This window comes from Leopardus geoffroyi, chromosome D4, assembly GCF_018350155.1.
Source record: "Leopardus geoffroyi isolate Oge1 chromosome D4, O.geoffroyi_Oge1_pat1.0, whole genome shotgun sequence".
Classification (NCBI taxonomy): domain Eukaryota; kingdom Metazoa; phylum Chordata; class Mammalia; order Carnivora; family Felidae; genus Leopardus; species Leopardus geoffroyi.
In genome coordinates this window covers 94168196-94180313 of record NC_059342.1, presented here as the reverse complement: position 1 = coordinate 94180313, position 12118 = coordinate 94168196, and the positions used below count along the sequence as shown (strand labels likewise).

General features: G+C 50.4%; 1 protein-coding gene across 9 annotated transcripts in view; it reads right to left on the bottom strand.

Moving 5' to 3' along the window:
• EHMT1 (euchromatic histone lysine methyltransferase 1) overlaps window positions 1–12118 on the bottom strand; it is a 154373-nt gene that overhangs the window by 39140 nt on the left and 103115 nt on the right. For 6 of the 9 annotated variants that reach the window (XM_045468994.1, XM_045468996.1, XM_045468995.1 and 3 more), the window contains 4 exons: window positions 9400–9545; window positions 3153–3296; window positions 1903–2129; window positions 675–848 (listed from right to left, as the gene is read on the bottom strand). In XM_045468994.1, the coding sequence (XP_045324950.1) occupies window positions 675–848; window positions 1903–2129; window positions 3153–3296; window positions 9400–9545 (691 nt within the window). The remainder of the gene's footprint in view (window positions 1–674; window positions 849–1902; window positions 2130–3152; window positions 3297–9399; window positions 9546–12118) is intronic. The other 3 variants (XM_045469001.1, XM_045469002.1, XM_045468998.1) reach the window with 1 other exon arrangement.

Sequence of the window (12118 nt, the reverse complement as noted above, 5' to 3'; positions counted from 1 at the left end):
CCTGAGCTTTCCTCAAAGCAAGAGTAACGAGATGCATGCCCCTTCCAGGACAGGCACGCTTCCCCAGGGGAGGACACCTGCCTGGTTCCTAGGTCACAGACTCAGGGTGCTCCTACAGGGTTGTGCTATCTGGGAGTTGATCTGTAAGCCTGAATGACCACTTGATTCAACGCTTCATTTCACAGATGAGGAACCAGTCAAGTGGCATTTGCTCCAATGTCCCGAGGTCAATGCCAAGGGTTAACAACATCCAGGCGAAACATTTGTAAAAGCCTCACCACGACTGTCCGCACTTATGACTTTAAGGATGTCACCTTTTGCTCTTAGTATACTGAACAGCTTGCAATAATTTCCTGAAACAGTATAAAAATATGTGAATTGTCCTGATGAACACCATCAATCAAAAAGCTGATGGATGTTACCAGGGCCTCCTTGGGAATGCCCCATGACCCCATGGGGATGCCCTGTGACCCTCAGATGGTACCCTACTGGATGCAGACACCTAGGAAGTGCAGCCACAGCAGTACTGGAAGCAGTGGGGGATTTAAAGACGTGCGCGCAAATGGCCCAGTGGCTGACACAGAGGGAAGAAAATCTGTAGGAAGGAGCGTCCAGATGTGCAGATGTCAGTGGGTCAGGCCCTGAGCCATCTGAAAATACAAACTGATTCTTACTTTTCCGAGTCTAGAGCGATCAGAGCACTTTCCAAGGTCTCCTTCCCTGGTCCCTGGGAAAGGCCGGGGGCCGGCTTCACCAGCCCCGCAGGCCCTGTGGGGTCGAAGCCCTCGGCTGCCTGGGGGGCCGTACTCTGTGGCTTGCCGTCCTCCAAGAGCGATGGTCCAGCAGTGCTTCGAGGGTAGGAAACAGACAACATGCTGAATGTTAGACACGTGAAAAACTCCGCTTCTTGTGGAAACCAACGAAAACACAGAACATGATTCACTCAGACCCTTCTAGCTATGCTGCTCTCTGAGCATGAAAATGACTTCAGACTCACTTTCTATTTAGTTCCTTGGATCAAAGAGCCCAATTCAAGGGCAAATTCCCAGAAAAAGGGAAACTTCTCCAGGGCTTCCAGGACCACGTTCAAGTTTGCTTTTGTGAATGAGCTTCAGGTTGGATCTATCAAACCCCACCGCTCTCCCCAGGGGGCAAAAATTCCCCTGGAAGTCTGATTCAAAGTATGTTAAATTTATACATTAGCAAAAAGAAGAACAAGAAGAAACTGCCCTCCTCCCAATATTCATTTTGATACATCTACAATTCAAGTCTCTTTTTTTTTTTTTTTAAATGTTTATTTATTTTTGAGACAGAGAGACAGAGCATGAACAGGGGAGGGTCAGAGAGAGAGGGAGACACAGAATCCAAAGCAGGCGCCAGGCTCCGAGCTTGTCAGCGCAGAGCCTGATGCGGGGCCTGAACTCACGGACCGTGAGATCATGACCTGAGCTGAAGTCAGACGCTTAACCGACTGAGCCACCCAGGCGTCCCCAAGTCTCTTTTAAATGACCCTCAACAAAGTTTCACTTTTCTCTGTATCAGTGTAACATCTGTCATATTACATACTCCCAGAATGAACCATTCCCTTAAAAAAATTCTTTTCTGGTTACCTAGTGCCTTCAAAATACAATTTAGGAATAAACTGTAGCAGCTGGAGCTAATATTTCATATTATACCCATGTGTGACACATGTATGGATGTGTATGGACACACGGAGGGACACAAACGTGTATAAGCACATATGGGGCACGGACGCAGATGTGTGCATACACACAGGCGCAAGGGCGCAGACACACACACAGACGTGCAGGGGTACAGACGTGTACAGACACACACAGTAGTCAGCACTCAGAGACACACATGTTTCCAGGAGAGCTGCCCAAGACTCTGCTGGGCACATACCTGCCTGTGGTGGTGTCGGCCCTGCCCTCCGCCAAGGAGCTTTTGTCCTGCCCAGGGGCCAGTGTCACGGTAGAGGTTGTGTCCGCTTTTGCGATGGTCACCTCTTTGGCCTTGGAGATCTCCTCCCCACAGTGGGGACAATAGCTGGCATTATTGACTCGAGAGGCACAGTCTTTGTGGAAACGGTGAGAGATGCTGCTCTCAGGCTGACATTCCATAAAATTACCCTAAAAATGGGAAGATGAAAAATTATTTTTTAAAATTAGGGCTAACACGCATAAAAGTAAACACAGTGCTCCGGAGCCTGCACATGGCATGGGGGTGCCCAGAGGCCAGTCGGGGCCCCCAGTTCCTGGCTATGTAAGTGGGAGACCTGCATCCTACAGCCCTGAGGCGGGGAGGTCACCTGACTGCCCCCCACACCTCCAAGGGCCACGGCCTCACCCTCCAGCAGTTCTAACCAGAGGAGGGAGGCCCCGAAAGACCAGGCCCCAAAAAGGGCCCCTGGAGTACAATCCAGGAACAGAATCGTGGAACAGAACATCGGGAAAACGGTGCTCTGCAGAGATTACCCAGCACCACCACGGGGGCACTTCAGGAAAACCTCTGATGGCCTCAAAAGGACTCTCTCTGGCACCAAGGAAGGTAACCCTCCAGCAGCATGAGAAGCAATGAGAGCAGGGCACTCTTGCCGGGAGCTAAGGGTCAATGGACATAGAGAAGCAGTGTCCCTCTTTTTCTTAGCAGAAGCAACAAAGGACACTGAAGACAAGGAAGGGCACGCAGATGTGAAATCCAAAGAGCAGCCACTGTAAAGAAGCTCCTGGCCCAAGTGGGTGTCTCAGCCACGGGCCAAGTGAACCACAGGGCTCCTCGCCTTCATCCAGGCACCGTAGGCACCAGTGCGCACAGGTGTGTATGGAACGAACAAGACCGTAACCACCGAGAGATGAAGGCAAAGCCGAAGGTGAGGCAGGCCCTGTCCAGGAGAAAGGCCACCGTGTGTTCAGACAAAGTGAACAGGAGGAGAGCGGAGGGTGCCCGGCTCACATGCCCCCATGGTGCCTGGGAGGCCAAAGGCTCACAGGAGGCAAAAAAGGAGCGTATGCAGGGAGGGACCCTCCAGGCGGGCCCCCAGATTCAGGAGCTTCGAGAGGCATTTGCCACAGCTGTCAGCTAGCGGAGGGAGGCAGCGAGCGCTGGTGCCAGGCTGTGTAGCGGGGCACTCGCACGGCTGGCCGGGCACTCACCGCTGTGCAGAAGTAGCCGCAGCCAGGACAGCACTGGTGCTTCACCATCCGGCCCCGGTGGTCTTCACACAGCACCAAGAGCGGCGCTTTGCTGGATGGGCGCATCAGCTCGTGCTTGACCACGCTGTTGGTGCACCTGCCCAGCTGCAATCAGACAGGACCAGGGTCAGCGACAGGGCCTTCGGGGAGGGGTCTGGCAGGTGTGAGTCCAAGGCAGACTCTGAGGGCTCCCGCGTAGGGATGGAAAGGCAGAGGGCAGGCAGGGCTCCACCCTCTGCACATCCGCCAGAACAGAACAGTGAGCTTGATGACTGGCCACACACACAGTGTCCGTGGAGTGGGTGGTTAACTTGCCAAAACGAGGAAAAAGTCTTGGGCAAGTTGGGGTCTGGGCCAGGTACTGAGGAAAAATGGGACTTACGCCAGGCCGGATGGAAAGGATGTTGTGGGTCAGTAATGGGACCTCACTGTGAATCCACAGAACCTACAAGCAGTCATGATGGCCAGAGCAAAACACCAGAGACAGGGCTCCTGCACAGACAACGGGCCGAATGTGGCCCAGGTGCACCCCCGTAGCAGCCCACCTCAGCCTCCGAGGAGACACCCATGCCCTGCCCAGCGACTGCTCAGCTGACCAGGCCGCCCCACAGCAAGGCCCAGACCCTCCTTCCCTGACCGACATGTGCCCGAGTGGGGGAAGCAGAGACAAAGCACAGACACCAAAGCAAATAAGCGGAAATCAGAAGCAGTCTGGGGAGTACAAGCCAGGGCAGAAAAAGAATGTGCAAGAAACTCACCGGCGCCCCTAAAGAAGCAGACCTTGTGTCCGTTCTCACATTGGAACAGGACACTATGAAGGAAGACACATGCTCAGGGAACAAGAGTGAGCTCTCAGAAATCAGAAAAGGTAGAAGAAATGGAAATTTCCACAGAACTGGTGGAAGACAGATGGGAATTTTGCAAAACTAAAGCAGAAAGACAAAAATGTGGAAAATAGAAGAAAACTGGAAGCTCCATCTAGAAGACCTAAAATAAAGGGAAAACGGAGAAAAGAAAAGGATCAGTGAACAAGGGCAACAGGTTTCCAGCACGAAGGGCACGCGTGTCCCTTCTACAGGGAGCCAGTGGCAGCCCAGGACAGTGGTACACCCAAAGGAGATGGCCTAACCGCCAGCAAGGACTGCATGGGCCCCGCACAGCAACAACCCAAACGAAGAGGAGTGATTTCAACAGAAAAAGGAAACCGTGTCCAACCTAGACTTCTGTCCTGAAATGAAGCATTTCCAGAATACAGAGTCTCCGATATTTATCTCCCAAGCCACCTTTCGTAAGAAGCTACTGAAGGTTATGCACCACCAAGATGAGAAAGTCTCCACAGAGACTGGAAATGCTGAAAACACCTATAGAAATGTGTAATTCTATCACTCTAGGACTGAATTTAGAATGGGTACAAAGACAATGAAAAACGAGAAAATCATTAACTCTGAGAAACATAAAATGTTGAGGAGGAGAGTGAATGTATTCCAAGCACACTGCTGGCTCAGTTGTGAACGTTGCCATCGTGTGTTATGAAAACCACAAATACCGTTTTAACCAAAACTGAGGCTAGAACGCAGACTGCAGGTGGGGCGATGAGAAAGAAGAATTAATGAAAAGGTGAGCACCTCTTCCCCAGTCAGAAACCAGCAGGCAGTGTCTCCTAAGGAGAGGGTCAAGGAATGACAGCAGAAAGTGAGTCATGTCAAGTTATGGAGAAAAACACAAGGAAAAATTAAAAGAAGTCACAGTGGCTGCCCCAGGGGAGGGAGACCGGGAGAGCCACAGCAAAGAGGTGGCACAATCACACATCAGGAGTTCTGCGACGGACACACAGTTAAGCAGACACCTGACGACATCACGGACATTTGCGGTTGTCACGAGATGAGATGCTGCTAAACACCCACCCACACAGCACAGACCCGCACAGACTCATCTGGCCCACAGCAGCAGTGGTGCTATGGCAGAGGGACTCTGCTCAGGAGTCTGAGCACAGGACCAGGAGCCAGAGCAGGCGGCACGAGCAGACTGGGAATGTTAGGAAAGTCAAATGAAGATGCTAGAAATAACAAAATATGGAAACAGATGAATGCATTTGACTGGCTCATGAGTATGTATACTCAACAAGGAAGAAAGAGTCACTGGATTGAAAAAGGTCAATGTAATTAACCCAAACCTAAAATAGAAACAGCAAAAAGAGCAGAGCACCCACCAGCTGAGCCAATGTCAGATAACCTAGCACGCATGATGAGAGAGCCAGAAACAGGAGGGCAGGCTGGCCGAGAAGCACAGGGCTGCCAGGTGAGGAGGCTCTGGGACGAGCAGGTGCCAGATCAGAGTCCAAGAGGCTCAGAGAAAGCAAAGGAGTATAAACACTGAAAGAGAAAAACCAAAGAGCAAAACCATCCCACCCAGGCCCAAAGACAAAGAGAAAACCTCGGAGCGGCCAAAGAAAAACACCACAAGCAAAGGAACAGAAGTCTGAAGACGGCCAGCTTCTCGTCAGGAGCCAGGGAACACGGCACGGGAGCGGCATGTGTGGGTCCTGAGAGTTCTCCGCCCATGAAAATCTCCCCCAAATGAAGGCAAGAAACAGATATTCTCAGGCACACAGAAGGGAGAGAACTCACTGTCGCCGCAGACCTGCGCCATGGGATGGCTGCAAGGGCAGGGTCCCGGACGCCGTCTAAACAGAGGGAGGAGCGCTGCCTGCATAGGGGCTAAATGAAGGTCAACCAGAGACTACTTTTATGTTTAATCAGTCTGAAAGATAATTATTTAAAGAAAAATAACAGCAATGTACTGCGGGTTTTTAGCATATATGAAATTAAAACATACAACAAAAGATGGGAGGGAGGATTTGGAACCATGTCACTGTCAGATTCTCACACCACATCAAATGGTGTGGCATCAGGCAGAGGTGAGAGATGCAGCCTGGAAACCCAGGGCAATCACTGCGAACATCACAGAGCCAATGGTGGGATAAACTGCAATCATAAAAAAATTCAATCCAAAAGGCAGAAAATAGAGAAAAATGAGTAGCGGATGACATAAATCTTAACACCATTAAGATGTCGGGGGCACCTGGGTGGCTCAGTCAGTTAAGCGTCCAACTCTTCAGCTCAGGTCACAATCTCGCAGTTCTTGAGTTCAAGCCTCACATCAGACTCTGCACCGACAGCATAGAGCCTGCTTGGGATTCTCTCTCTCCCACCCACCCCTCCCTCTGCCCCTCCTGCACTCTAAATAAATAAATAACTAAAAACAAAGACTGATTATATACAAGAGTAAAACCCTACTACACACTAAAGAAATCCACTTTAAATTTAAAGACAAAGACAGGTGAAAAGTAAAGGACAGGGCACGTGCCCTGCAAACACTCATGAGAGGAAAGCCACGGTGGTTACGTTAGTATCAGACAAGTGAGATCTCAGCAGATGTGCTTCCACGGGGCTGCAGAGGGACACTGCCGAGGGACATATGTGCACGCAGCAACAGGGTTCAACACACAAGAAGCCACACCAATGGGTCCAGAAGGAGAAACCCACAACTGTGGCTGAAGAATCCACACTTGTCCCTCGGCAACAGAACCGATGGACAGAGTCGGCAAAGCACAGAAGACCTGAACAGCAGGTTCCTGACAGCACAGCAACAGTGGTCACATGATTGTATGCATTTGCCAACATTCAGAAATACACACAAAAAGGGGACTTTTACCATGTGAAGTGTGCTTCCATAAAGCTGCCTGACAAGTAAAAAATACAAATGAGCTTGTTTTGGGAAGGACTGCTAGCAACTAAATACAGACACGCAGACCACCCAGACAAAAACAATTTTTGGGAAAACAGCAGTGGCCTAAGAATTTCCTGGAATCCCACATAAAACTGAGCAACTAGACTGCAAAGCCACAAGTCACAGACTTATTTACTACAACAAAAGCAAGCTACCACAGCTGCAAGACGCAAACGTCTGGAAGCAGACACAGACCCCGTTTAGCTACAAGACGTGTGTGATGCTGGTGTTGGGGCAGAAAGAGAAGAAAGACCAAGGCAGTGTCTCTGGGAAGCAGGGAGGACTAGGGGAGGGCAGGCTGAGACCTGGGGCCAGTATGCCGCAGCTTCCAGAAACTCTCAAAGCCCACCACCAGAACTCCGGCCTGCCCAAGGCACAAGGGCATCAGGGAACAGGTCGGGGACGAGAGGATGAAAGAGATAAAGCCAGTGCTTCTCATAATCTTTGGTTTCAGGGTTCTTTGTGTTCGTGCACTATTAAAAACTATTAAGGGTCCCGGGATGCTTGAGCAGCTTAGTCGGTTAGTATCTGACTTTAGCTCAGGTCGTGATATCATGGTTTGCAGGTTCAAGCCCCCCATCAGGCTCTGTGTTGTCAGCTGGGAGCCTGGAGCCTGCTTCATATTCTGTGTCTCCCTCTCTCTCTGCCCTTTCCCCACTCGCGCACGCATGCACGCTCTCTCTCTCTCTCTCTCTCTCAAAAGTAAGTAAGCATTAAAAAAACAAACTATTAAGGGCCCCAAAGACCTTTTGTCCAGGTGGGGCACATCTGTTGACATTTTGCCACTGGAGAAATTTAAAAATAATTTTAAATTTTAATTTATTTAAAAATAGCAATAAACCTATCACGTTAACATAAAGAACATTTTAGTGACAAGAGCGGCGCGGTTCTATACTGTCTATAAAACTCTTTGAATACCTGGCTTAATAAGAGAGCTGGGCTCTCCATCCACTTCTGCACTCAGAGCAGCTACACCAAACTCTACAAGGGTAGTTTCATAAATGCTTTGTTGCTATGTGAGCTCTCAAACCACTGTCCACACGGTTTCAGTACTATTACGTTAAAATACACCATGTTGCACTTCGGATGACTCTGTAACACTATGGAAATTATGAATTCCAGGAGTTAAACAGAGATTCTCAATGCATAAAATGTCAGCATATACTTTGTGAAAAAGATCAGTGAAAAGACACATAACTTTTTATTATCATTATGAAAAGAGTCTTGACCTTCCAACTCCACAAAAGAGTTCAGCACAGAGAGGTCCCACACACCCATGCCAAAGATGGGGCAATCTGAGCTTCAAGAATAATTATAACACATGGAATTAAAACCCGTCGAATATGTTTAAATACATACACTCATTAACAATATTATAAAAGAAAGAACTGGTCAACCTCAGATGACCAAGACCAAATTTATGATGTGAAGAGTGGGAAGAAACAGAGAAGGGCTCTCAGGACCCTGCGATCCTCTGGGAGATGTCTGCTGGGGGATGGAACAGATGGGAAGATAGGCCCCTCTATACCACTACCCTAACTGACAAATGAACAACACAGGACAGACAGACCATGGCCGTGCTGAAACCTCTGAGGGATTAATAAATACAGACATCAAGAGTAAGCAGCTGCTACCATCAGAAAAAGAGACAACCAGACATTCTGTACGTCTTGTCCCGGTCTGGTCTGTCTCTGTGGCAAGCTGCAGGTGAGCAGGGAGGACACAGGGCCAGCGGACAGCACTGTGAGTGGGAGGCACAGAGTCCAGTCGAGGCAGCCATGTGGCCCGGGATTGTGCCACAGATAAGTTGGTAGGAAAAGAAAATAAGGGGGATTATAGATAAATTAAAAGGCAAAAGGCCAACAATGTCTCCAAGTTCACGCCGGGCAGAATGAGGCAGGCAAGGTGAGCACTGTGGAGGGCAGGCTGGGGGTCACTTGGGCCCAGGGCGAGCCCGAACCTTGGTGGCAAGCTACCAGAGGGCTCGCCCTGGACACACTCATTGGGCCAAACATCTGTCTTATATCATTTTCTGGATCTATGCTTCACTCTACAACAACAAGGTTTAAAACACATGGAATACAGAAAAAACCATGAGTCCCTAAGATACTAAAGGAAAGGAGAGGGAGGGAGAAACAACCAAGCCCCTGGGACCATCAGGGTACCAACTCCCCACTATGAAGAATGAGGAAAAACAACAAAAAAGACCACGTGGTTATCTGTTCTGTCCATCGAGTATAGAGTGTGTCTGGGGTGCCAAACAACCTTAGTAGGTTAGATGAGGGATGCTCTCCTGTGCCCAAGGGTCCAGCCAGAAGCTGCAGAGGTATGGCAAGCCTGCAAGCCCACCAATTCTACTGTGCTTCTGGGGTCCTGCCTTAGTCCTGTCACTGCAGCGGAAGTGAGCTTGCTTGCTTACTTCGTGGTCCACGCTTTCCGTAGCCATACACTGGTTGTTGGCCAGAGTAGTGATCTCTCGGCTTTTCGGGGTTTCCATTCGGCAGCTGCAGAGGGGCACTTCCTGAAGGCCGTCCGTCTCCACCAAGTCAGGACCATTGGCCAGCCCTAAAGTCACACAGACACACATGAGCGTCACTAATAACACAGTGCATTCCCAGACGAGCGTCCACTATACTCAGTGGCACAAAGTCCCCACCTCAAGACGCAGTCTAGAAAGTGAACAATTACATAGTCTTTGCAGAAACCTCACGTGGAAGGAAATAAAACAATGCCAATTACTTGCCAGCACGAGCAGCACCCCATAGCAGGAAGGCCCACCCGCGGGTGGAGCGCCCACTGCTGGCGGGGCAGGGCGGGAACCTCTCCCACCAGCATAGCACCTGCCAGGCCCCTAAGGATTCCTTGCTAATCCATGTTCTCAGGAGCCAGGACCTAAGTTCAGAGAAAGACTATACCTTCCTCAGCTACTCCTAAATCTTTTGGTTTTCACACAAAAAAAGCATACGTGTTGAGACCTTGTTTTCCTCACTTGGTTTTAGAATTGCTGCCACAGAAACAAACATTCAATTCCATTTGGGAGGGTTTCTTTTCCATGTAGGACACTTATCGGACCGAGGAGGGAAGAGCTGAGGGAGGCTGGGCCAGTGGTGAGAGAACTGATGAGGGTGGCACTTCTCATCCCCAATTCACGGGGAAGACACTAGATGAGCAGTGCTGGGGTGGGGAGGGGGGCCGCAGCCCACATCTGAGCGCAGCCAGAGCCAGGCCGGCCTCGGGGGCGGGGTGCAGGCAGACCCCTCACTCCGACCCGGCTACAAGGTCTGGCTGCTTCCACAGGAAGACACATTTCGAGTTCTCTTCTTGTGAGACAGCCAAAGAAGAAAAATGGCCTCTTACCGCCACACGTCAGAGCAGGCCCACATGGGGTTGGAGGACATGCCCTCACCGCCTCACTACCCCTGCGTGTAATCCAAGGCTGGCCCTTACCAGGAGAGTCAGGATGCACGTCTTCCACCACTGGCCAAGTGTCTGGGTCACCTACACTCCAAGACCATGACACCTGTCGTTCGTGAGGAGGGGACACAGGCAAACGGCGAACTGGAACTAACGTTAGAACCGCTACAAGTTTAAAACTGGGAGAGCCCTGGCGGAGACTCTGCTCGGCAACTAGATTTTCAAATGAGGAAGACACAGGCGGTGCAGGGGCCCACCCAGCATGGCTGAGAAGGCCGAGGGTGGGGTGAAGACCAGGCCTTCGGATTTAGTTTCCCATACACGTGGACTAGACAGCAGTGGTTCAGATGCCTCCTGAACGTGGGATGTGCTCCTGTCTCCAGCAGTGGGAGCCACCAGGGGTACCAGGTGAATGGCTCAAGAGAACCCCACCAGGGTACCCACTCCCACTGAGCTCTGGCTCCCCCCAAAATCCCATCACCCACGTCTGGCTTCCCCTCCCATCACCTGCTGGGACCACAATGTCACTCAACCTCAACTCGGCAGAAAGGACAGCAAAGATGCCTAGAGAGACATGCAGGCAGTGAATTCTGATGGGAAATACTCTCCACGCTCAAGCCTGGGCCATCTGGACCCATGACCCAGAACCATCACCTGCCCTCCCTCTGCACCTGTCACAGAGCACGCCCCCTGACCCCAGGCCTCCAGGGAGCCTGAGGCACTCAGTCCCTCCAGTCCAGCCTCAGGCTCCACAACTGCCTCGCTCGAGTGTCCAAAACTCAGGCTCTAAAATAAATGTACACGTGCAAATGCAACTTGTGTCTTCCGTGTGCTGATTCTCTCAACTAAAAGTATGACTTTTGAGCAATCACTGACTTACTGGCGAGAAGTTACCAATCCTCTCAAGTTTAGAAAGTCAACTTACAAAATGTCATGGAATCTCAGGAACCCTCCACTGTCTTCTCCTACTTCTCCAGCTTGGCTCCCACCAGTTTGGCCCTTACTTTTACCAGAAACAGAACATAAGCACACGAACACACAACCTCCCCACTGGGACAAGCCCAGGTCACTCCACGAGTGAGTGACAGGAATTTCCACTGTGCTCTTCACCTGCCTCCCCACTGGGCCACAGCAGAGGAGGAGTCTGATTAAAGGAAATACTATTTCCAGCTTATATCCAAATCTAACTTCCTGAAACAAACTTAGAATCAGGTTTAGAAAAATGATCCTTCATGTGGAAAGAAAGCACGAGGTGACTATGCTGACAACTTTATGATATTACGGAGATGCTTTCCGCTCCATCTGGTGCAAGAAGAAAGATGGTTTCTCTGATGGACAAGTCTACAACTTGCGTTTTCGGCCCAAGGTGTGATTTCCCACACTAAAGAGGGGATCAAAATTCTTCTAGCATTCAAAACCCTAAAAAGCTAGTTATCTGTCCTCAGAAGACTGACAGGTTAAACCCCAACGGCAGCACATGACCCACAGCTTCACGGTCCACATGGGGTGTAAATAACTTGGGGATTTCACATTGTAAAGAGATTTTCCAAAACAGTCAGCGATTAGTTACTTTTCACTGATGAAAGACTTTGAAACGGTTCAAGAAGAGGAGGCAGCGGCGGGGGGAAAGCCCTGCACAACCAGGGCCGGCTGGCAGGAGAACTCCAGAGCAGCAGGGGGCCGCAGCTGCGCCCACACCCTCACAGCCCAAACCAGCACTAGGT